General features: G+C 40.7%; 1 protein-coding gene across 3 annotated transcripts in view; it reads right to left on the reverse strand.

Moving 5' to 3' along the window:
• The window catches only part of LOC122982834 (thymocyte selection-associated high mobility group box protein TOX-like), an 82,049-nt gene extending 54,632 nt beyond the window's left edge, over positions 1–27,417 (reverse strand). The window contains exon 1 of one of the 3 annotated variants that reach the window (XM_044352410.1): positions 26,805–27,417. In XM_044352410.1, coding sequence (XP_044208345.1) covers positions 26,805–26,909 — 105 coding nt within the window. In that variant the 5' untranslated portion in view covers positions 26,910–27,417. The remainder of the gene's footprint in view (positions 1–26,804) is intronic. The other 2 variants (XM_044352409.1, XM_044352411.1) reach the window with 2 other exon arrangements.
• Positions 27,418–27,754: the final 337 nt, after the last annotated feature.

A 27,754-nucleotide genomic window follows, 5' to 3' on the forward strand; every position in this document is an offset into this window, starting at 1 on the left:
GCTGGTGTGTAATCTATGTATAACATAAGCCCTTGCTATATAGCGCCATACTGGCCTGCTGTTTGCCTGCTTGACAGCTCCATTACACCCTCCCACACCCCTTCTTGAGAGAGCAAGTGGCTCAATCCAAAACACTGGTATGGGAATACAGTCTACGAACGACTGGACATCTACTATAAGCTTTCCAAACTAGAGTTATAGAAACAGATATGGGAGTTAAATAAAATGTCAATGGAAGATATCCTGCTGTTTTAGCTGATGTGCCTTAATTAACTCAAATAAAATGAGTAAAAAATGTAAAACGCATGAGGGTAAAATAATATCCTTCATGTAATAAAAGAACATTACCAAAAGCAGAAATAGAATTGATAATGGTGCAGTGAAAAGCTTTTCCAAAGCTTGAAAACAATGGAAGATGGATGGTTAGTCATTAATGCCCATTGTGAATCTTTCGAGTGAGTAATTTGCGGGAAGGCTTGTGCATTTTTAATATTCTTAAACTGAAGAACCCTAAGAACACAAACTCCATGAAATAATAACAGGCATTTCACCTTAGCACTATCCGAGCCTCTCAATTATTTACCACTAATGAATTGCCTTGGGCAGTATTCTTCCTAAGTACAATATCAACCATCCCAGAGAGGCTGAATCAGCTCGCTCAAATACTTAAATACATTTACTCAATTATGCTTACTGTCCTTAATATGAAGAAGACAAGGATGTACAAGCTTTCTTCTCTTTCTCTGTTCCATATGCGTAGTTTCAGGCCTGATATTTCAAGAAAATACTAACATGCAACAACAACTCTCATAATGATTAATTGATAAAACATTTTCATTGAAAAAGCAATAACAGGGTTCTTGGCTTTTTGTCTGTTTTTGCATCTGTGTGGGAGGACACAATAAAATGATGTTTGCTGTTTTTGTGGCCTCAGTAACATAACAGTACTGCAGGTCAGTTGCCAGGCATCCACCCGACTGTGCACCTTGCAGCCACACATGCCACCTACAATATCTTTCTTGTTGCTACATCACTGATGAGCCTTCAGGGGCCCAAGGGAGCCCGAGAGCAGAGAGTGTAGGGCTTCACACCACCAGCCCCCAAAGACAGGAAACCAACAGGTAGGAAAAGGATAGAAATAAGCAGAAGTGTTTGGTATGACCAAGTCAAGCAACACAATATCAGTGTGGTGTAACTGTGCGAGCAATGAAGTTATCATCCCCTACTTCTTTACACAAACAGAGTGAGTGTGACACCACAGTCGCCTATAGATATTTCAAAACAAATAGCCTGTTAACACCTGGCATTAACATGCATCTTGGGTGATCCGATCACAAGTGGACAGCTCTAAATACATCTGTTCACACCTGGCATTAGAATGCGTGTCCACATGCGTCTCGAGTGACCACTTGTGATCAGATCTTACTTCCCCACTCTATATGCAAATAAACATGTACATCACTTCCGTTTGCAAATACCAGATGCACTGTTGTTTTAGTCAGCGGGAGGACCAGGTCTGTGAACCCTCCATCCAAAGCTGTGTTCAACTTGTTTGATAACAGGATAAACAAATATACAATGCATTGTGTCCCCTCACAAAAATCAAATGCCCGTCCGATTGATTTGCTCTAGCACCTGGTCTGAACAAATATATATGACAAATATAGAGTTAAGGGATGTGAACGGTTAACTGTTAATTGGAAGTGGATTTTATTTTTTTTAATTCACATGAAAAATGGAAAAACAAAAGTTGAACAAGCTTTGTTCAAGGGTACGAAGGATACACGCACTGGGAGGCAGCAATGCACTTCCTGTGCCTAATCTGCCCAAAATAGAGGACGTCAGTTGAGTAGGCGGTCCTTCAATGTGACTCAGGACAAATTCGCGAACACATTGCTAAAAGAATGTGGCCACATGCAATCAAGACCACCTCTCAAATGTGGTTTGGGTGGTCAGTTATGTGTCTTCAATGTGTCTTGCGTGTGTTCACACCTGTACTTACGGCTGTCCACTTGTGATCAGATCACCCGAGATGCACAATACTGTCATGCTAGGTGTAAACAGGGCCAATGTCTCTGCTAAGTGCAGGAAACTGCAGAATAACCTTTAGTGTATAAACTCATCGCCTGAGTGAATGTAAATAGATTCTGCCATCTGTTACCTTCATCTATAGGGGACAACTTTATACTTCATACTTGGGAAAAAGTGTTTATCTGTGTGTTTGCATGCTTTATGTGCACTAATTGTGCTTTCACCACCGCTGATTATGTTCTTCTTTCTTCTTATTTCTTCTGAAAGCACAGAAAAAACATACCCAGCCTCTCTCTTGTTCTCAAAAAACAAAGCCAAAAGAAAAAACATGTAAATTCATCACGTGTCAAGCATAGCATTTGCATGTTTATGACATGAAAATTAATTTCATTACATTCCACACATGAGATATCATATTTCAAATACAAAAACACATATTTCACAAGTGTTTTTTTTGTGAGACCTGGTTAGTTGATATGACATTTCTCACTTACTTCATTGTCCAGACATATTGTAAACTCTTAATAAGCTATAACTGTTGCAAGTGTCAGCCCAATTCTGCGCCTCTATTTTGAGTTGTACATGCATATACAGTACAGTATGCCTGCGTGCTTGAGCATATGTGCAAGTGTTTAAAAATGTGCATATTTTACATGTGCAGTCCACTCAAAATGACAAACTGAGCATTGAGCTCTATTCTTACCATCAACATTGTTATCACCATTCAATCAGAAGGATTTCACAACCATGGTCTTTCCAGTGCATAAAAGAGCAGTTCAGGTCCGACTCGCTTTAGTCAATGCCATGCTATACAGATGTAATCATCAGTCTTTGGCTGTAACTACACCAGAGCGGCAAAATTAAAGTGTAAAGGATCCCGTTCCTAGACAGCTGGTAGTTGTAAATTCCTATCGGGGAATAAAAATCAGAGAGGGAGGGAGAGAGTTTGAAAGAAAACATATACTATTTTCATTTCAACTGCTTTAGGGATTAAGGCTCGGGGCTCTAGAAAAAACTGCATTAAAATAATCCACCATTTGCATGTTTTATCTCACAAAGGAGGCTCACGTAGACACACATACACACCAACCCCCACTCTCCCTCCCTCCCTCCCTCCCTCCTCCCTTCTTCTCCTCCTTCCCCTCCCCCATTCTGGGTGAAAACACACACACATACACACACACACTCATATGCACGCCACACATATACACACTGTCATCATTAAACACACACACACACTCACACATCGAGATCAACCTGCTGCCATCTGCTCAACGCGCTCTGTACAATCCTCGCAGAATACATTATTCACTACAATACATCACATTACATTCCCTCAATGTCATAGCCTTGTGCTGGAGAGGAGTGAGAGAGAATGGAGGAGAGCAGAGAGCAAAACAGCTATTGTACTCTGAAGAGAGAGAAAGAGAGAGAGAGAGAGAGATTTGGCCTGTTACATGGTACAGTGGTAGAGAAAATTAAAGACAGTTTGATTTGGCTTTTAGGTGAAACAAGGTTGTCAGCAAAACTTGTACCAGTTACAGCTACCAGGGTAGATTAAAAATCCCTACAAGGAGGTCAGTGTATGAAAGTGAAGGGTAACAGTGGCTGAGAAAGTGAGAGGAAGAGAGAAAGTGGTAGAGAGACACCTGGCACTACTGGCAGGTGAATATACAACTAGAGTCCCTTTCACACATGCACTGCAACCCTGAACTTATCTAGACATTACCCAGATGAGATCTATGTGAGAATGCAAATGTCCCAATCAGCTGGACTGGACATTAGCATGAAACCGAAACTGGCGCCTGTATATTGCTTTCCACTCTTTTGCTGATATTGCAAATACGCCCTACATGTAGTATTGATATCAACTCAAAAACTGTCATCATTACAGATGAGTCGGTAGTCTCATCCGCCATCTTCGATGTGCTGTAAACTAAACACACTCTTTGCGTCATGTCACAGACACAATCTTCTGTTGTGTGCTACATGTGTGAAAGGGCAGCTCCTGACAATGTCTAGACATGACTCTCCAGACCAGAAACTCACGGTACACTGCCCACTGCCCACCACCAAACAACACACAAAGTTAGCGACTTGCTGGCGAACACAGCGGAGCATTTAGCAGCTAAAGAGCCAGATCGTTCCCTCAGGAGCTGGTGGAAAGCAACACGGAGCTAAAAGGAGAGTGACAGAAGACAGAAACACAACTTCAAATGAATGCTAATGTTGCTCCTTGTCTGCTGGATGTGTAAACTGTTTGCTAACAAGTTCACTAATGCTGTGTTTACAGCATCTTGCTTTGCCCCCACGTGGCCAAAAAAATTGTTAATGCAGGTTACTCAAACAAGAATACATTTTGGGGGTCTATTTTCAGCTGTGGATTAATGCACATTTGGTGCTCTGGTGAGTAATTACAGCACCAGGATGGTGCGGCTGTTTGATGCGTTTTTAATATGTTTTTGCTCATCAGTGGAAGTCTATGGCATCAAGAAAGAAACAACATCAAGCTCTGGCTACAGAGGTGATGCTTGTTAATTGGATCAATTTATTGTTGGTTTTAATCTTTTCATGAGATTTGTTCACAATAATACCAGTCTTATCCTTTTAGAGTTATAGGTTGTGTACTTGAGTATTTGCTTTGTCAACATGTTTTTGATCAAAACATCATGCCAGTAAAGCTTCACAGAGTTAAATTAAAGTGAGAATAATACATAGAAAAACAAATAGATTGCTGCTTGGTTTGTTTACATGTTTAATTCTGTCCCTGTTATTTGCTGTGTGCATGGCGTGAACGTGTGTGTCACCATTGTGCTGTGGCAGAGGGAGTGAACAGCTGGCAGGCCCACACTTGACTACGTATTGACCTGCTTTGCATTCACCTGTTATTCAGCCGAACCTAATGTTTCCACTTGGCTCTGCTGCAGCTGAGCTGCAATTAACCTCGCTGCGAGTGCAAGGGAAGCAAGTCTTAAGCAATTTGTCAAAGTAATTTGTCGAACTAAATGTCATTTTACCTAATCCTGTAAAAATGAATAGTTTGACTTTAATTTTCACACTTTGAAGGAAGACAAAGGATGTTTTGCCCAAAGAAAGACATGTAAACCATCTCAAATTTACAGTACCTGTAACACAGGTCTATATTCACAGCACTGACGTACTATTTTTCACATTCTTAAGGTTTGGACAGCGTGCATGTGATCTCCGGACAGCTGATAGTCATTTGCCTGTCTTAACGCACCATTTAAATGGGAGAAAGAGTTGCTGCTTCCCTTCTCTCCACTCCACTCCTCCTCAGCGCCACCTCTCGTTTTTTCCCACCCTCCACTCCCCCCCCCCTCTCCTCTTTTCCCAGATGCTCTCTCGGCTCTTGTCTGTGTTTGGGCTGCGACTGTGAGGGGTCACCGCCTGCCTTGTTCTCACACGTGGAGCACTGAGCGTGTATGTGTGTTTTTATATGTGTGTGTGAAAGAGAGAGAGAGAGAGAGAGAGGGAGGGAGAGAGAGAGAGAGAGAGAGAGAGAGAGAGAGAGAGAGAGAGAGAGAGAGAGAGACAGCACACACTCGTCTATGGATGATTATATGAATGAGTGTGTGTGCATGTGCAAGAACGTCAAAAATAAGCGTGTAAGTGTTTGGATTTATCCAAATGTCTGTGCAGTTGAGCCTGAGTGCCTTTCCCACTGTGTGTGTTTCAAAGTGTTTGAGTGTGTACCTTTGACTGTGTGTGTATATGTGTGTGTGCCTTGCTAGCTCAGTGCCAGGTCTCTCTAATGAGTCTGTCAGGCGCTGTTAGCGACGGCGTGCTCCCCTGGCTCAGCGCACTCCTACAGACACACTGTGATTAGCCGGGCCAACGGCACGCCACCGGGCCAGATTAAACACTCACCACGCCGCCAGGGAACACACACACACACACTTACACACACACACACACACACACCCAGTCATGTTTCCATCACTTCAGAGGACATTACATTGACTTACATTCATTTCCTGGAGACTTATCCTAACCTTAACCATAACCACTACTTGTCTAACCCTAACCGTAACATAACCCTAAACTAACCTTAACTTTAAACCAAGTCTTCCCCCTAAAATTAAAGATTTACGTTAAGGGGACTTGCTTTTTGTCCACATAAGGGAAATGAGTCCCCACAACATGACTGTGTAAACAGATTTATGTCCCCACAAAATGAGGAATACCTGATACATACACATATACACACACAGAGTCAGCACAGCACACATTAGAGCAAGCATTACACTCATTCTCACAAGCACCACACACACACAGACATACTTAGACATACACATCATCATCATCGTGCCTATTAGCCTGCTCTGATACAGTAACACATACTTGCCCTCCAGAGCCAGGTGTTGACGCCGCTGGAATTGAAAATTAATGTGAAATATAAACATGATACAAGCCACCTACGGCACTGGCGAGAAATGCTAATATTTTATTAATCTGTCCTCCTTTATTTAATTCCTGTCTGCCGCTAATCTTGAACATCACTCAGAATTAAGGCCAGCCTTTCTGGCTCCAACAGCTTTCAACGTCTTCATTAAAGCGACATGATTCACTAATTACAGGTAATTACCCTTTAATGAGCAGCCCAGATGAATGAGCAGATATGTAGAGGATGGGCAGGGGCCTGAGGACACGTCGTTTTTCATTCCTCAAGGGCCAGGAGCAGACTCTGACTGGTTTTCCAGCTTGACCATTAGCTGAGACACAGTGTTCTGGTTGGAGATGGCTGGCTTAACTGGCACCAAAACATCATTCAGACATAAACGTGGAGTATGATACGAGATAGATAGTGACTGTGGGTTATTTGAATATTTGAACCAGGCATATTGAGATGTCTCTCTTTGCACCAAACCAGGGACAGCAACTGTAATTCTGTATAGAAAGTCATGCATATCAGTTGTTCCCAAACTTTTTGGTTGCAGTTTTTGGCTGCAAAATCAAAGAGATGTGAGATTGTTTCATAATTTTTATCGGCCAGAAAAGTTTAAAATATGAAGTAATTTGGAGAAAATACAAAGATTTGAGAAAAGTTTGAAAATTAAACTAAATGTTTGCAGTTGAATGTTCTTTCTTCATTCCTATACCAATCATTATCTTTTGACCCATCAGATATATTTTGTGACTTTAACAGTCCTTAAGCCACTTTTATATGTACTTAACAGTTTTTTTGCATTTCACTGCCATTAACAGTCGTCGTTGCAACGTTGCTTTTACAAATTCAACATATCTGGCGTTGCAGTTTGGTGACCTCATGAATATTAAATGTGGTAACTTGCACTTTACAGTCACGTTGAAGCATCTTTGGGTTCAAGAAGCATCGCAAGTCACGTTTACTAACCGCAGCAGAAAGTCTGAAAGTCTCTGTCTGCTATTGCACCCTGATCTTAATCAGCGCAGAGCAACGTGTGATGGACCTGGGTCAGACAACTTATGTTGACTCTTTTTCCCAACAACCAACATGGGTTTTTCCAGGGTCACAATTAGAGTGAATCTAATTGACACTGTTACAGTAAGAAGTGGGACTTGTAACACATTTAAGGTGGTAATGGGTTAAGTTTTCTGACTGTCAAGGTGTAGGAGGTGCAGACTGTAAACTCAAAAGAGAGGCGTATTCATTGTTCTTTTGTTGTTTAACTGGGGGGGACTTTTATAGTCTGCCACTCCTCTCTGACCCCTCCTCCTTCTCTTTCTCTTTCTCTCAAAACGAACGAACAAGTGAAAATGAAATTGATCTAACAACTTGCTTTAAAAAGTGAAGTTTCTTATCTCAGGTCTGCAGAAGAAAGTCCCTAAAAGAAGACACTCTGCACCAGTTTTTCCCTCTTTCTGATTCTCCTCCGCCCCCTCTCTTGCTCTCTCGTGCCAAATGGCCTATTTTTACCCCTCCGTGTGGCATCTCAGGGTTTTCCTTGTCATCACCTCATTTCCTGTCATCATCATATAGGTACAGTTGAACAGTGCAGTTACTGAAAAGGCCCTCACGTTGTCTGTCTAACTGTCTCTCTCAGATGTGGTCACAGATCTTTGTCTTCATATCCAAGGTAGTGGGGCCTTGACATCTTTTTTTTTTTCCTTTTGCATCTTTCACATCAAGATTTAAAACATAATTTCCTTTATATGGTATGTTAGATACATTAGATAAGGTGGAAATACTCGGACAAAGCACTGGAGACATTTCTTGGTTCATTTTCTTCTGTTTGTTTGCCTTTAATCCAAGGCCGCTAGGATTAGGATATTTACCGAAATAACCCTTTGTTTACAATACACTAATCCAATCACTGCGCTAAAGTTCATTCAATTTGTGCCCTGACAGTGACCCTCCCCACCCTCCAACCCCTCCTCTCTTCCTCTAAAGCATATTTATCATGATGCCATATGCCCCAACATAACACTGCCTCTTTTCTCTGGCTGAAATGTGCAGAACGTGATATACTGTACTGTGTGGTACAATGAAGTAATTGTGTTTTCTCCCTTGAGGGAAAATATGAGTTGGAAGAGGAGAAATATCAGCGCAGGATGTATGCTTTCCAGCCTAATAAGACGATCTAGTTGTGAGTGAGGCCAGCTCGTGAAAATATAAATGAGCAACTTGATTTCTAGGATGTAACTGCGTTGCCTGACCTCTATTACAGCAGGCTTTAGTGGCTTTCTTAGCTTTTTAGTGTCAAGCAGTATTATATTTTTTGCAGCACTTTCCTATAATACACTTTAATAACCTTTCTTTCTGCGGGGCAAAACAGTATATTAGGCCTATATATTTTTAACTGACCAAAATCAGTTCCAGATGCGTTTGAGCGGGTAAAATTCTTTTATGAAAGACAAATATACGTTAAGACTTAAAACGATAAACAATGAAATGCCAATGGACTGCATGAAGTTAACTGTCCTCTCTCTATGGCAGCTCTCCTCCAGCGTGACGCACAGTGCCTCTTTTGTTCTGCCGCTCATTGCTTATGTTACTGTAGAGCACTAATGCACACAGATCAATAGCATTCTTTCCATTTCAACACATTGAGCTGATGTACAGACGCGGAGTTGGAATTGATCCTGTCCTGTCAACACAAAGTTTTAGGTCTGTATGTCTTTTTCCCGCTGTAAAATAAATGGTCTTTAAATAAAAAAGCCTTTTTTCACAGTGTGTTGAGAATCTCTGGTTTGTGATCAAACCACTTTGTAGCTTGACATTGACATCTCCATGTTACACGTTGAATAACTGTAGCCTACTGCCGATGATGACGAACAGCGAGGTGGGTGGGAAATGGTGCAACAGAGGCAGAGACACAACACATCAAGATCAAAACAGAACATCTGGCCCATTCACATGCATCAAATTTTAAAATGTTCTGTCAGTACCAAATGCTTCCTCTTTCACATTGTAGACATTTTATGATTGGAAAAAATATACTATCTCAAATAAAACTCTTTTGAAACAGCTATAAAGCCATAATGGCCATAAAACATGTTAATACACCAATAAAACGATTGGTCTGAAAGGAAAGAAAAAAAACAAAACAAATAATGCATGTCGCCTGTCGGTTTAGAACAAACAAAGCCAGCAAAATCAATTTCCTCCCTGAGAGGATGTCCACCGCATGCTCGCAGGTTGTTTTTTTTTTTACAACCACGGCTGAAAGGTGCAAAAACACCAAGCATGTTTCTAGTAAAACTATCAATCTGCACTTCTAATAAGTTCACAGTACAAGGTGCACACAGTCTGAGTATACTGTGAAACCTTTAGTGGCATGAATGCAGAAAACAGGAACTGGCTGGCCCCACTCAAACAGGTCACTGTGTGCAATATGCTGTATGACTGTTTAAGAAGAGATGACTGATATAAGGGACACATGGACATTTTTGCACAATGGTTTTGTTATAACAAATGAAATCTAAATGTGACTTTTCTCTCCCATATACTGTGTTAAATTTCAGCAGAAGACCCTTCCTGGAGATAAAACTGAAAATGTGAAAGCATGTCTGTTAAAACCTTTGATCTTAATTCAAAACTGCAGTTTGAGTTGTGTAAAATAACACTGGGAAGAATCAGAATATGTTTTTTTAAGCTGTAAATCATTTTTTTGGGTCTTTTAAAATGATACACTGTAGGAGGAAACTCTTTACATTTTGCCCACACAATACAGTAGGTGCTACTAAGAGCAAGATAAAATGTTTTCAGTGATAACAATAAAACAGCTCTTCTTGGTTCGATGAACCAAACCATCAGCTTCTGAAAAGCAGAGATGGAGAGAGAAACAGAGAGAGAGAGAGAGAGAGAGAGAGAGAGAGAGCACTAATCTCATTACCTTCTCTTCCTGGCATGAGAGAATATTCATTTCTCTGTGGCAACGGCAGGAGGGTGATGACGAAAAAAAATTCAATCGCACATCCCACCATTTCATTTTCCATGTAATTAAATCAGTTAAATGTTATAAAAACATGTAAACTCCATCAATGACTTTGAGACATTTGCATTTTTAATCAGGCCAGATTAATTCTAATAAGCAAGCTGGGCTAAGGCGATGACAGAGCAGGCCTATTGTGTGTGTCTGTCACACTCATTTAATTCTGTCATTATGTCCCATATCCTATTATGATAATTGGCTTTTTATTCTCAATCAACAGCCAGCAAAGGCTATTAAGTAATAATCTCTGACTGGTGCACTTTTCACCTTAAACATGTTAGAAGTTTGCCACCTTGAAAAACAACAACTGGCTAATAAAAGAAGGGAAAATGCAAAAACAGCCCAATGTCCCAGTTTATTCAACCTGGCCTCTTGCTTCAAATGAAAAATGACTGTCAAGAAGCTGCATGTTGACACTTGGCATAGGGTGTAAAGCAAACACATTAGACGGAGGAAATGGGTATCACCATCTTCCCCCTGCAAGGTAACTAAGCAGAGAAGGCGAATGCGTCTGATGTGTTCAGCCATTTCCTCTCCTCCCTCTCTGGGGAGTCACTCGAAAAAACCAAATCTCTGAAGAAACTGGCCCTGTTGTTTAATTGAAAGACACTGCTGCAAACAAATAAGGGAAGTGCTAACAGATTACAGCTAGGGAGGCACGCAGTAAGACAAATGTTGCTGACAAAAATATGATGATAACGTAAGTGAGAATAGCAGTCATGATAATGTTGCAAAGTAGCAAGATCTGGACAAATAAAAAGACACATTTATGTTGTGTGTATCATAAAAATGTGATTTGTTTTAGATTTTCAACATTGAGGCTTTGATGCAGTCAAATCTTCCCACTGAGACAAACTGCAATGAGTGAATAAAAAACAACTTTTTAAAAGGTTATCTGACTACCAGAACTGGAAGGCAAAATACAGTTTTCTTTGTTCATTAATCACAATTGCATTTGTGGTTGTTGAAGAAGAGCAGGTTGGTTTACTTTCTTATATTGTTACCTGTAGCAGCAGGTAAACAAAGCAACTGGTTTTAGCTTGGACGGTCAGCTAAACTAATTAACTAACCTTGATCATTTCATATAGCTGGATTGCATTTTCTTAAATTTATTCATAAAATTATCTATCTCTTACCTCTAGCTGGGTCTAAGTGGTTCCTTAGCTCCACCCAATGAGATTCAAATTAACAAAGCATCATCTCTGCCTCTGAGAAAGGTTTGTATAAATAAAACCCTATTTTGCACCCTTGGACTGTATCTCATCTGTCATGACATAATTAATACTATTCTCATGTTGGGTGACACCTTGCCAAAGAGCGTAAAAACATTTTCGACATCCTAATGCTGCCTTACAGAGCCGCAAACACCATTTGTACCCCCAGACTGCTGCCTCAGCTGCATTACAGAAGACGAGCAGTCACATGCATTGTGTGGAGTTAATGCAAAGATGGAGGACAGACTACCAACAAGTCACATTACTAATACACCATACAGGACCTGTGGTGTCAAACATGTGGTTGGGGACATTTTCACTGTAGTGACAATACTGCAGTGGTTAAGTCATTCTTTGAAATAGCCAAACAGGAAATGTACTTTGAGCCTTTACAGCACTATGATGACAGTTATCTGGCAACCACAATCTCATTGTAATGTTAATGTTTTCTCACAAGAGAGTATAAAAATGTGCAGTGAATACTGGGAAAAAAGATAACTAGCTTTTATAGATTTATTTCTGTATAAATTAGATTCACATCGGTTTTTTTTCAAACATGATCAAAGACTTGCATTAGTTTTGTGAAAAGATTAACACCTAGTTCAAGAGCAGTCTTTCAGTGTTACATTATCAAAGTTAACTCTAACTTCAGTAGTAAAAACAGTCTCACTCAAGTACAAGAAATCTTTCTATGCCCAATGTTTTTAACACTAAAAATCAAAGGTAAATGTCTTCATACATGCATATAACTAACTCCATATAAGTATCTCATTTAGTACACACAAATAATAGCTACATCCTCATTTTCCATTATTTTTTAACTGTTGTTTGCTTTGATTTTAGAAGTATACTTTGTCCTCTCAATAATGATTTTTTTCTATATTATTTTTTTGTGTTGTTATTGCCAGTTAATTTCATATGTATGATTACATATATCTAACTTTAGGTCCCTGAACAGCATACTCATCCATACAATACGAAACTTATATTTATCTATGACATTGTCAGTCCATTTATCAGAAGCTAGCGTAATAATGAAAAAATGTCACCCATTCAATAGCTCAAAATGCACTGTACACAATGCCAGGAAAGTGCGGGGGCAGGGGGGCTTTGTTTCAACAGAAGCTGATGCAATTGACGGTTGGACCTTTAATGTTCGCAGTTTCTTACTGGCTGCTCTCTCAACAAAATGCCTGTGCAGTCATCTCACTCATATTTTAAACTCTAAAATTAGCCGTAGAGTGCAGCAAGCTGTCAGTGCTGATTCAGTCGGACAGGCTAGAATGTATTAATTTTCTCACATGGGAGAAAAGTGCTTTTCGAGGTTTCACTACCCCCCACTTTGCCTATATCCCTGTGCATTAGTGTCCTTTTGAGGAGCCACTTTTTTTACCAGAAGAGACTTTAGAGAGATTTTCTCCAGTCCCGAATGACAGATGCTAAAAAGCAAAGTAAGTATGGCCTCTCAAACAGTGCAATAACATGTGTTATGTAGCCCCAGTCTCTCAACTCTCACTCGCTAATGTTATGAGTAAGTCAGATGTCTACGCTCAGTGCACAGCCGTTTCACACTCCCACAAGCAATTTCACTTTTAGCGCTCTAAAGACAAGAGTTAATAAACCTTTTCATTTCACAGTCAAACCTTATGAAAGTGCCGTATGGCGCCACAATTTACATTTTACTCACTATTTATCTGTAAAGGCGACTTAATAAGTTCCCTCTTGAGTACACACAAGGTGAGCGTTACTATGGGGATGCAGAGTGCTCGTCTGTGCTCTGTGGTACTGAGGCCTGTTCCATTGTGGCGAGAGACAACAGCTGTCTTTACCTTTGGCAGGCAAACAGGCTCATTAAGGGCGGCCATGTTTGTTTTTGTGCCTGATACCTAGCCCTAAGCAAACACTGCCATATCTCCACTCCACAGCCCTCGCAGTCTCAACATTTCCTTCCCTATTGTGGAGGGAGGCCCTGGCACGTTGAGCCTGCCATACGTTTTTTTTTTTTCCCCCGCAAGCTCTGGCCGAGCTGCCAATGACTCTCAAAGAATGCATGCTTAATTGAGAAATTTAGTCGAGGTTCGAGCTGATGAAATGCTGAAATGCTGTTAGGACACTACAGAGATGCTATGAATGTTATATATATAATGTATGTCATTATACCGCCTGATATCACATCTTGTGGTATGTCACAAGAAAGCCCTCTTTGTTTGTTGTGCCGTAGATGTGATAAAGGCGTCATTATTTGGTCCGCTCACAGCTAAAATCTGTAGTGAAAGGTTTCATTCGCATATTTTCTCCTCTCTCAGCAGTGTCTGTGGCTTGAGTGACAAGGCAGGTTGAATTCATAACGCTTTGACAAAAATTCCATTTAAGAGGGAAAATGGCATTGAATGTCATTCCATTACTGCAGACGGCAAACACGGGAACACTTTAACCCAGAAGGCATTCACATTAACTTATACAAAATAGCAGAAAGACTATTTTTTGCTGTCCTATAATATATGTACAGTATTGGAGTATTTTCATCTAGCGCATTTCAAGAGTAGTCTTCCAAAATGTAGTCACTTATTTGATTTCATCCCTTTTCACCATTTGTCAAGCCCAAAGTCACAATGCATTGTGAAATGAGTTCTTAATGTGGAGTAATGAGGCTGTCATGGCAAAGCAGTCTCTGCTTGTTTGAGTTTGACTCATGTCGTAGATTCAATTAAATCAGCTGAAGTCAAGCTGGCCTCAGGCCAGATCGGTAATGGGTGACCTCATTCAAACAATGCTCTGACATATTGAAACAATAAGAGGAAGGGGCCTTGAGTCAGTTGCAAAAGCAAACTCCGCTCAAAAGCGATAAGGTAGAAAAATTACAGTTACCAAAGTGTTTGAAAGATTCATGCAGTCATTTGTCTTCAGGGGTGCTTGTGTAGTTTTTTATCTTCTTGGTGCCAAATTGGTGCTTGTGGAACACCTCATAGGACAGACTGCTCTGTGTGTGTGTGTGTGTGTGTGTGTGTGTGTGTGTGCTGTCATTAAAATCACAGACCTAAAGGAGTTCAATCCTAAAAATCCTCAAATGTAATAAATGCAAAAACGGCATTGTTTATGGCACTGTAAATAAAATATAAACAACGCAATTGTCAATATACCAAACCATGTAACGTGAATGTTGACTCTCACCTCTCTTTGCCTGTAATAATTGAAAACAAAATTTGTCGAGCTTAAGAGATAAAACTAACAGATTTTAAACACAGCTGGCTCATTTCTTCTTCAGGTTTACTTGTCCTCAGAAGTCTAAACTGACTTATTTGGATGTTGAAATGCCTGGAATCTAAATCATGACACAAACACTCCCAAGGCTATGTAAACAACCTTTCCAGTTCCAGTCTACAACCACGCTTTTTGAGCAATAACTTGAATGCCAAGGGCAAAAGCACTTCTCACTTTTGGAAGGATCTCCACTGTCACACAGTTATTAAGAGAGGGCACTCCTCAGTTTGTGTAAAAGGGAATAGGTATCACTAAAAGGCTTATTCAGACACTCTACAGTCAATGTACAATCAATTATGTGACTTATTTTGAGGTGCATTTACCATCCATATGTATAAATTTACAGTTTGGACAGACAGAGACATCCTGAGTGCTTTGTAGAATAAACTGAAACAAGGTAACAAAATCAAAACAGAACATCTTGCTTTACTCACACTTATTTCTCTATTCACCGGGGCAAAAGCACTTACAGTAAACAGATAAAAGAGCAGGCGCGCATACACACACACACTAACTGCATCTCATTAAGCGGCATTCCCTCTGGCCCTAATTCCATTAGAAATTAAAACTCGGGACAATTAGTGGCAGATTGGTCTCAGCTCAGTGCGCTATAGTGGCGCTCTCAAGGCTCCGAGATGACTTAATTACAGACTCATCTGAAAACTGTGCCACGGCGCTACGCTGGAGCACACAGTGAATACCTGGAGCAAGGGTCAGCCACGACATGGCTCAACAGATGAAGAATTAACCGCTGGAAATAACACTGTAAACCAGAAAAGATAAACAGTCTAAGTAAGTCATCACAAAGACAGAAGTGATTGAATAAAGTGTTGATGTGGGGGTGTATGGGATAATAGAAACCTGCAAACTTAAGTATAAACTGTACACACAGTGTGTTAGTGTTTAACAACCCTCGTGGTTTGTGATCATTTCTACCAAAGGATTCCAAACGGGATGGGAGAGGCTAAAGGTCAAATATTTTCTGGACAGAGCGCTTGTTTACGAGATTGTTTGGTACTTGACTCTCAAGTCTTAGTTTGTCACTTCCTCCAGATGGAAGGGTGTGCAACTGATAAGAATTTTATTTGTGCAAATATGCCAAATCTTCGGCATCTCAACTGGTCAGGACAGGGCGCTCTTTGCAGCCACACTTAGTCATTTAGGCTAACAATACATAAAATCTTAAATAGTGCCACTTCACTTCAGCAGCTCAACCCAAAGGAAGTATCGTAGCCTTAGTACGTTTCCATAGTGAGCACAGAGAGCAAGGCATTTTATCAAAATCTTGACGGAACACAGATAACTTATTTTTTATCTGCTTCATCACTCCGCTTATGACAAGGACACAAAGCACATTTTTCTGTAATTGATCCAACTCTAGTTTATGTAACGACTGACCGTTCTGCCCTTCAAACTAGGGAGGGAGACAGAAAGAGCGATTTGATTGCTCCATGTACTTGCTCTTGTCACGTGACACCGTGTCCCATTATATTGTGATGTTGTCATAGGAGGAGAGGAAATGAAATGCCTTGAAGCTATAGGGGATGTGTGTGTGTGTGTGTGTGTGTGTGTGTGTGTGTGTGTGTGTGTGTGTGTGTGTGTGTGTGTGTGTGTGTGTGTGTGTGTGTGTGTATGGATGGATGGTGGGGATTGTGAGGTGTAAAAGTGAGTGAGTATATATAACCCTGCATGTGTGTCTGTGTGTGGTCCTGCAGTCTAAAACTCATGCAGTTCTAATTGGGCAACTTGGGATTGTATTTTTGTTATCATTTCCATCCAATTGGCCCAGAAAAGATATATTGTTTTTGTGGATACAGTTTGCACGCAGTTTCATTGACTGTGCAGTCCTATTACTGTGAAACTGGCAACTTAAACCTGCATTTTAAGCATCAAACTCCCTATTTAAGTCCAACAATACATTATATTTAAATGGTAGCATGCAAACAAAAGCTCTGAGCTTTGTGTGATGATGAGAATTCTACCCAGATGATACGTGGATTATTGCAATATTAGCAGGAGTATAGGAGTGTTTGTGTATCTGGATGCTAATATTAAAGCAACACTCCCCCCCCCAAAAGTCACTGTTTACCCTTTTAAGCTCAGTTTAAACCCTTGTTGAACTTGCTGACAAATTAAAAATGAGCATGTTGTGTATGTTTTCTACCTGTGAAGAGATTTCACAATGACTGACACCCCCGATTGACAACTATTGCAACCAATCAAACCTGCAGAAACAAGCCTTCTAGCTCTGGCAGTAATTACCATGCGACTCTAACACTTCTCAGTTTTGCATTTTGATACATTTTTATGCAAAAGTAGTCTGCGCCTTATGGTATATGAGCTGCTTGAAAGCATGTTCCCTACATGGCAGCAGCATGAACACGAACCCTTATGAAACACTATGCCTTCATCTCCTCTGTATCTGAGTAAATGATAATTCATAAGACCTCCTCTGGTGGCTCTGAAGAGGTTGAGGAGGTTAATGAGTTCAGTTCAATGCCACACTGTTAAACTGTGAGTATGTATAACATTTAACACATTTGAGAAGTACTGCTTATTATTTGTGGCTCATGTCTATATGACAGTACTGGTATTGCACGTACTCATTGTGATAAGATTCAGTTTACTAATACACTTTCTTCGATGATTCATACTGTGCATACTGTAGGATGAGGTTTTATGAGTTGTCTTTAAGATACTGTGGAGATAAATGTTGTTTCTATACAGTGGGTTTTAAGATTGCTTTCATGTCTTCTTTTATGTAAAGGGGATTTTTGGCTCAAACCACCAGGCGTGACAAAAATTCTAGGGGAAACACTGCAATCATTTAACCTGGTGAGTTACTGTTTAAACCTGCTCCTCCACCAGTCCTTGCACCTGTACGGCTTTTTTAGACTGCGGTGGGAGGCAGCTGATGCTTTTTCTCCAAAACTGTAACAAATTGCATCATTATTTCTCCCCAGTATGTAGACAGTTTAATGGAGTTGCTGTCATAATTCGAGTAAGGCCAGTAATTATATAACTGTGTGTGTGTAAACACGGTTACTGTTTTACACGTGGTGATAGGCGAATCTAGATACCGAGAAAGGGAAGGTTTTTAACAATGGAAAAATTGAGGACAATGAGCGATGAAAGAAGCAGTTGTTTTCCAACAAGTCACTGTGTCAGTTGAGAATTTCCTTTGTGTGTGTCTCTGTGTTCGGGGGATGTTGCATGAATGGGCAGTCAGCATTTAGGGTTCAAAAGAAAACAGCAGCCTGAGCTCCTGTCTGTGTGAAAACCAAGGCTACGGTGCTCTGTATCAAGTGCCATTGTTTTGGTAATAGTAAACCTGGGGCACTTGCCAGGAGGCATTAGTCATTCATCTAACAAGTTCCACAAAGCAAACCACAAAGTGCTCCGCTGTTGACTTCCTCTTATTGAATTCTAAGCACATAAGCACATTTCCAAGTATCTTAGAGCAAGGTATAAACTTTCTGATAACTAGCTACCTGAAATATGGCTGCCATGTTTGTTTATTTGTGTGTTTCCCTGACAGGAAGCCAGCTCATTTGGAAGCATTTGGTGGGGTGGGGTGTTGTGAGTGAGGGAGAGAATGAAGGGAGAAGAAGGGAGGTGGTGGGTGGAAGGCGGATAGAAGGGGATTAGGGCGGAGTGCAATTTTTCAGCAGGCCAGGCATACGACATGATCTCTAATTACCCACAAAGCACTGTGTAACCCGAGCCACAGATTAGGCTGCATTATCAGGCTTAATAAAACATGACCATCTCTCAGTTTCACTCCCTTTCCCTGCCCTGCTGCCACAAACATTTGTTTCTACTTATGACATTCCCAATGCCTTTGCTAAGTAACCGGCCTAAATGTACCTGTTGCTGTTTAACTGCAGCAACAGGTACACAAAACTACACAAGCCCAACAAGGCACTTAACTGAATTAAGATTAAAAGGTCGATTAACCCAAATTACAAAAGAACATAGTGTCTCTCTTACACATGCAGATTGTTTTGGATTTATTTGCCCAGGTCACAGTCTCCTAGATTTCTACATGCACCCCATTACATTTTATGGAGATGAATGAAATTGAGTTTGTGTTGTGCACAGCATTTAGAAATTACATCTCTTTCCAGAAGAATTAGGCCAAATAATCTACAGACCTCGTTGTAGCAGAAATGTCAGAGATGGAAATCTTAAAATCCAGGGCAAACAACATAAAAACTAAAACAGAATGGCTAGAAATCACTATGTAAGTGAAAACAGAGTTTTTTTGTGATTTGGGTGACATGACTCTTTGAGTCACTTCTCTGACTTAAAAAAAAACTTTCAGGACTCTTCTGAGAGTCTCGGATTCTGACTTCAACTCTTCTAAATTGAGACGACAACTAGACGCTGTTTTTAGACTCCCTGATGTGACGATGACTCTATTTCTCTTGATTTTTTTTTAATGCAAATTTGGTTGATTTTGCGAACAGAAGCAAGCCCTCTTCAGCTTTAAACTTTCCAGCACATTTTCACAAACAGTATACTCGGGGTGCATATATACACACACACTCATTCACACACTTTTGCGCACATGCAGGGGCCGGCACAGAGCAGCGGATACACATTAACATCCCAGCAACACACAAGCATGCATACACATATACTTTCTTGGTTCTCGTGGGTTGTGCCAGTAAGTGCTGCTTTAGGCTAGGGTTTTTCACTACTGTCTACTGTGTTATTAACAAATCTATAAAAAGATCTGCTCAAGTTTCCCTTTCCTGTGTGTTAACAACCCTACCAAGCTGCTATGAAGTTGATGAAGTCTAGTTAAGAGAGAGACAAGAGTCCTCGAGCGTAACACCATTGACCATGTCATAATTTCCAAAATCCTACTTTTCTTTCCTCTGTTTGTTTTTCTTAGCGACATCACTCATCAGCATGGCTCATGGCCAGCTTGAGACTAAATAGGTCGACAACACAAAGAGAGGGCCTCTTTCTCTCGCTTTCCCTCCCTTTTCTTCAACCCACAAGTCTCCTCTAACCTCTCTACCTCTTTTTTTTACAACCTCTATCTCTGTTCTTTTCTCTTTCCATAACTCTACTGCAACTTTTCCTCCTCTCTCTGTTTTGGCTCTTCCCATATCTTAAACCAAAAATAATAACATTGCAAGAACTAAAACCATGATATTACAACCTCCATGTACTATACCTTTCCTGTCACACTGTCTCGCACTCTTTCACACTCTCTCTGCCCATTGTAAGCGATCACGGAGCTCATCATTAGCTCTCGAAAAGGAAGAATGAGCCACAGTTTGATTACCTCAGTGGCTCTGTGGGCTCCTGCAGTCTCTGCTGACTGAATTGGACGCAGGCGATTACGGCCTTGCACAGGCAATTATATCTGCCTGCTAAATATGTCACACATAATAAACACATGCTCCTGACAGACAAGGGACACGGCGAGACAGTCACAGCAGGAGAAAGAGGAAAGAGAGCAAATTCAGGATCATATGGATTTATCAACCCTGTCCTCCCCAAGTGGAAACCTCTCGCAGTTCAAATCAATGCATGTCAGTGAATTAATGAAAGACACCAGAGCTCAGATTAGAAGTCAAATATCTGCTGGTGAATGGCAACCTAAAAAAAAGTATCCTGATTGACAATTTTAACCCCAAAAGAATGAGCTGAATCTACACAGACGAGGCTAAATTCAAACATGTTTTACTCTGGGAGCTTTGAGATCATTGTATTATCTACTGTTGTGTTTCTAAGTCTGGACTTGGACCATTAATTGAGCTTTCATATGGGTTCCGTCCTTTCAAGCCGCAGCGCAAACATGGCACTGACACCAGGCCGATAATATTTGTAAAGGATATTCAGTGAAAACAAGGGAGGGAAAGAGCCTTAAATCCCTGGCAAGGAGCTTACCATGGCCCATGGTGTTTGCACAGGACATACCTCAGGAAGCTGAGACAACTGGGAATGTTTGTCCAGCTTCCAGCCTCTTCCATGCATACATACATACATACAGTACACACGTACAGTACATACATTCAGTTCATACATATAGTACATACAGCACAGTACATACATATAGTACATGTGTACATAGATAGATAAACTGTACATAAATATACTGATCATACAAACAAACATGCATTTGTTGAGTATAGTAGGACATACATACTTGCACATAGGGATAGGGTAATTAGTGATTACTGTGTTGATTAATTTATCACTGAATTGGGTAGTTTAATTATTAAATGTCAAAAAATAGTAAAAAGAAAATGCCCATCACAGTTTCTCAGAGCCCAAAGTGACATCTTCAAATTGCTTATTTAGTTCAGCTAAATATATTCAATATACAATTATACAAAACTGAGAAAGGAAGCAAATCCTGACATTTGAGAAGCTGGAATATGTCAATATTTGACATTTTTGTTGGATAAATTACTTCAATAATTATAACTGGTTATGAAAATAGTTGTTGAGTAATTTGTTCTTGATTGACATATCAGTTAATCAACCAATCGTTTAAGCACTCATGCATACATTCTTTGCATACAGTATATAGTATATATACACAGTACATACATTAATATAGTATATACTGTGCATACCTGCATTGTATACATAACATACATGGCCCATGGAGCGAGCAACATGACGCTCTTACAGTCCTTCTTATTTGCTTCCATTTGTTTACCTCCAGCACAGATAACCTGGCTCTGTATGCAAGATATGAGCTGTAATGTACAATATCTGAAGTATATATTATAGCTTTCTATCATCCTCCGGAGGGGGAGGGGGTTCTTTTGTTTTCCATTGCTAAACAAAATAAAATTAGAGTTACTTGGGGGTCCCATGTTAAAATCTCATGACAGGACAAGTGAAAGCTCCAATAATCTTGTCGATACAACAGAGCTTAAACCACATGAAAATGAAATAACCTGCACGTCTAATTATTACAAGAGATGACAAACTGCTGATGAACCTTTAGATAGATGGGTAATAATGAATAATAAAAAAAACAAATAAATAACTTATTTGACTGATGTGCTGCATTATTTGCACTTCAGTTTTAACACGCTGTCATGCGTCGCTTCTTTTGAGTGTTTGCAGCCATTAACAAACATAATCAACATTTAACTAAACACCCCGGGGCCTGCTCTGCAGCAGGTGCTGGCAGCGTTTCTTTTTCTTTCTTCTTCGGCAGTAAGAATGAGAATGCCATCACACTGCCCCATGGGAAGGCCCTGGCTGACTAATGTAAGCACACTACAGTGGGGCGGCTGGTCTTAATTATGGTAACAGACGCTGAGGGGGATGCACTGGTACCCACCAACCAGCAAGTAGCTTAAGACTGCCAGCCAATTCCCCCCACCCCCCCAGACACCACTATACCACACACACATTCATACTGTCACTCTCATAACCGACATCAAACAGAAACACTGCATTTAAAGGCCAAACAAAGAGACACAGGGCATTTAAATGATGAAAACACAATTCATCATCCTGTATGTGGCGTTAAAGCATCACTTGTCTTATTTCCTTTTATCAATATTCATGTCTGTTTATCAAAACTCATCTTAAAAAATATAAAAGTCACACAAAAAAAACTGATGTAGACATCTTGTGGTTTGTTGGGAAAATGACTTTTCACACAGAGCCACCTAGATTAAAAAAAAAAAAATCTCTGTGCCATATGCAGGCTCTGTGACACAGCCAATGTCAGAGCCAATTCCAGTTTCATTGAAATGATTTCAAATGGTCGGAATCCGTATTAAAAATCTCCTCCGCGTGTCGGGGCAGGGAGAATATGATTTAGTGGCTGTTTTTGCTCTGCCCCTGCTTGCTGTGTGTCACCGGCCCTTACTGTGGTATGCATGCCCTTCCTCTGCACGGGGCTATGAAAGCAATTGTGATTGTGATTCCGTAGTCAGCAAAACGCTTGAATGGCCCCGAGTTAGCATGCACAGGCGCACACACACACACACACACACACACACTCACACACACACACACACACACACTCACACACTCGCACTGTCCCCATAGTGGGCCACTGATTACTTCAACCCATTTGACTCTCACTCATCCTTTGATTCTCCCTTTCTGCCTCTCTGTCACATACCACAGAGTTTGTCATTAGCTAATAGCGACAACACCACTGACCATGAACGTGCTACAACCTGCATTACAGACTGGTTAATTTGTCAGCCAGCTTGTTTTACTTGACCATGATCAGCTGATGGGAACTGGCTGAATTTGTTAATACAAAGTAATCAAACCTTTGCACAACATACACAAGACAGTCATGTAATAAAAAAAACAAAATTGAGATAAGGTATTCAAATGGAGGGCATCATTCCCCAGCTTATCTGAGGCAGAGGAGACCACCAACTAACAAAGCCAGCTCTTCAGTCATGCCCTATCTAGGCAGATATCAGTTGTTGGGAGGATATATGAGCTGGGTGGGGCCTGGGTGTATAAACACAGGGCCTGCTCTCTCTGCACTCTATGCTATTGCTGTACTGTAGGCAGTGGCTCACCTCAGCAGCAGCAGTCAGCACTGTTTGATTAAGGTATTCAAATAAAGGAGCAGACACTGTGTTCCCATTTCACAGAGCAAACTAAAGGTGCCGGACAAACGGATGGCGACGGTACAATTACAGCTGCAAGCGTCGTATAAGACAAGATGTAACACAAAGTGCAAATTAGTACGGTATTTACACAGCATATATGAGTAATATATGTACCATGCAGGCTGTAAAGCAGTAGACAGCATTAAAACATGACACATTTTCATATTATCATCACAGCACAAAGCTGTTATGATGGTATTATTCTGTTTTTCTTTGCGGCTGTGGGAGAGCACCGCAGAAATAAAAGGCACGTACACTCACAGCGAAATAAAGTGAGTATTGAAAGTACTGAAGTAGACATCTTCAGAGTTATTTATGGATCTTTCTGAATCATCTCAATCTGCACTTAAAGTACGTTCCCTGTTCAATTTGTGCATCTCTTTCTTGGCGTTCTCTTTCCTTTTTTCTGGGTAAAATAGAGTTTTATTGGCTACTGATTTGGCTAGCAGATTGATTCATGTTATTTAAAGAACAGTCAATGACAAAATGTGAACTGTCAAATCTTGGAAAAGGTTCACATTTCCTCCTTGCAAGATGTTTTTATAGAACATGTACAACACCAGCACAGTAACGGAAATGATTCATGCAGTGACTAGTAATCCAAGTAATTATCAGCGCATCAAATAAAGTGCAAGAAAGAATCCATCCAGAAGCGCTGGTAATCTAACATGCACACAAACTATTATGAATGAAACAAGCTGCGGCTCCAAATGAGCAGTGTGAACAGCATGACAGCGGCACACGTGTTCCCTGGAAGTCACATAAACTTGCTAAACTTGCATAACTCAAACTAGGCTTGTGGCAGCACACGGCATCCAGAGTAAGTCAGTGGCACACAAAACAGGTTTACAAATTAACACATTATAAAGCTAAAACACAAGCACATGCTCACTTTATCCAATTAAGCCCGTGTGTGTGACTCAGCAGCCAGAGACGAGTAATGGTGCTAAATCTCAATGTGGTTGCCAAATTGCAACCGTCTTACCAAAAGCTTCTTTTTATTCAAATTATTTTGACGTTTTTCCAATAATATTATCCTGACAGAATATTCTCAGGCTAAACTGAAAGCCAACAAATCTGCTAACAAATTCAGCAACAAACCAAAATATCCACATGAATATGCAAAGTAAGCCCATAAAAACAATTGACCTTAATGTGATGATTAACTTTTTGCCTCCTCACTGCGTTAGAAAGAGACCTGGGCAGAATTTGGAATTGGCCAACCAAGGCTGTCAGAGATGATTAGCAGCAGGCAGATCTGATCAGATACAGTTCCCACATAACAAATCAGATGTCTCTTTAATGCCACAGCCAGTTTGACAAGTGTTTGAGGAGAGGAACTTGACCTCCTGCGTTGTGTTAACAGGACACCGAATGATCCCCGCTGGCCTCATTTACATTGCTAGTGAAGGTAGTTAGTGTTACACATGTGATGATAGCAAATTATACCTCCCCTTGTGGAAAAAAAGGCCCCCACTCCTTCCAGCAAAGCAGTCCTGTGCCTTATTCTGGGATTTCAATAATTCAAATGAACACTTGTAATTTCGAGGGGCGCCACACTTTTTGTATCGGTGACAGCAGTTGGTGTCACTTTCTCCCCTTGTGAAAGCACTTTATATCGGTTAAATATCTATTGGCTTTGTTTCCAGGAGTCATGCAGTGTTTGATATCAGCATATTCTTAGGATTATCTGCATGCAGGATGATCCTAATTCGTTTGACCTAAAAAAAAAAAAAAAAAAAAAAAAAGATAGCCTGCGCGGAGGAGATAGTTTTAAGAGCCCATCTGTGTGTCACAGGTGTAAAGCTGACTTATCAATAAATATTTAAATAGACCTTATTTCATCTGTGATCGAACGGATATTGCGAAATAGACTGTGCCCTGTTTTTCTTTTCTCTCTTTCTCACTTTAACTTGCTTTGTGCCACCTGAACAAAGATTACTGTAGCACCGCTTTTAATACCTCGACTGGGAGATGATCTTTTCACTTGATTACTGGAATGTTCCGTTCAGTTACAGAGATTTTCCATTGCCCACACAGTGAGAGACAAACATCCCCAACTGTGTTTTGTATCATTCCCCTCACTGTCATACCTAAAAGCCATCTTTATCAGAGAAACCATACGAATCTACAGAAGCAGGTCAACATCCAGAGTCTTTTGATTTGTGATATTCTAACCGGGGTAAGTAACAACAAAGTCTAATTCAGTAATTGCAGATGGCTGAGATCCTAGAAACTGTGTGTCCTTTAATTAAACAGTTTACAGTGATTGTGGTACTCATTAGTACTTTTTCTATGATCTTATCATACTTTGTGGTGTTTTTATCTCTTATGGCAAGCTTTCAACTTAATACTTCTAAAGACTTCTTGTGTTGCTCCATCCTTCGGTTCTTCATAACAGGATTACCAAGGACTGCTTGTTTTTCGCAAGGGCTCATAATTATTATTTTTTTTCTTGGAAAATGTCAAACTGTAAAATATTCATATGTTGTTTTAAATGCCACCTGCGCACTTGCAATGGAGTCAGTCAGAGCAGGTCACAAGCCAAAAGCCGCGGGGTGTCAAAACTGAGAGAGAGAAAAGAGTGGTACTTGTACCAGCCAGACTCTGTGGTTTCTCGTTACAAAGTAATTAACAGTACATTACTGGCACACATCCATTTAATCGCTGAACTCCCAGCGGAAAACCATGTAAGCTATAAGAAATCATTGAGAGGGAAGATAATGCTGGAGCAGAGAGCAGAGTGGGGCAGTATGGATTCTATACAGCCCCTGGTATTCCACATCGGGTGGGACACTTAATGCCAGCTTTGTGCAAAACACAACTGCACAATCTCACCGGGGAAATAACATAATAACCATGTTGGTTAGAGAGAGAGAGAGAGAAAAAAGTTGGACTACACATTTTCTTTGAACAGCAAAATAGAATGATTGCAGGTTTAAGTCTAAAGTAAGAATTAATACTAATTCTGCGTCCTGGTCCAGACTAAATTAAAACCAGTCCATCCTAGCTCAGGTTACTTTACTTGCTGACACTTTACATTTTTTTTTCTTTTTTTTCTGAAGTGTGTAGTTTGTGTGTTTGAAGCAAGTGAGCGCCCGTTGGATAAAACGCGTCCAAAGCATGCGTTTGCATTGCGTAAATGTTGCAGGCTGTGTTTGACAAGGCTCACATAGAAGAGACAGGTGAGACATGAAATCATTTTTATGCACGAGGCTATACAGCGTGTTATTTACCTTGTTCGAGTGGTAATAGTCCAACGGGCTCAGACAACTTGGATCAGTCGGTAGGGAGCATGAACCCACATTTGCCGGGGGCGCAGGATAAAATCTCACGTCCATCTCAGGTTGTGCGAGACTGAAGGCATGAAATCACTTTCAGCGTCTTTGACTCACTATTGTCTCAGCAAACACAACGCCAAAGCAGGAGGTAAAGAAAAAAAGAAGTGGGTGAGTTTTACTCGGTACACTCTTCCCTCACATCCGTTCGCGGCCGAACTTCGGCACCAACTCTGGTGATGCGCAGTCCTCCTCACAGCAGCCCCGCACCAGGATGCGAAACACTCACTCACTCAAAACGGAGTACAAATTTCATGGATACGCACGTGTTTGCAAAACTATCCCGTTGTTCCAGAACAAATACAAGAAAACCTCCAACTTAGATCCTCTCTTATTAGATCTCTTTTTTTACGGCTGAACAGCAGCCCATAAATTTGCAGCCTCTATTTTCCCACTGCTCTCAGGACTCCATACAGGCTTTGTTATGGAGGTGCATATTCTTGCATTGGTTCCAGTACAGTTGGACTTCCCTCTGCCATGCGACCTCTGCCGATAATAAACGGGAAAGAGGAACGGAGGGAGAAGGGGGAGGGGAGATTGGTGGCTGCCTTGGCAACCGCTCTCCTTTCTGCAACTGCGCGCTTCTGATTAGCTGGAAATGTAGTAGTGTGCACGGCTGTGCATTATAAAGCGCACTCTGCTTCCATCGGTGCTTCATAAAGGCTTTCATTTGGGTTATTGTGCCAAGGCGGACGGGAGGAGGTTGCACAGAGTCTCTGTGTAGTTCGACTATGTTTTTATGTATTTTTATTTTTCATTTGCGTGGCTACAACCTGAACCTGTTGTGCTTCACCTAAAATCGGCGTCACCTGATTTTTTGCAAAGCCCATCCCCAGTCCATAGCCAAA

Source organism: Thunnus albacares, chromosome 5 (assembly GCF_914725855.1).
Source record: "Thunnus albacares chromosome 5, fThuAlb1.1, whole genome shotgun sequence".
Lineage (NCBI taxonomy): Eukaryota > Metazoa > Chordata > Actinopteri > Scombriformes > Scombridae > Thunnus > Thunnus albacares.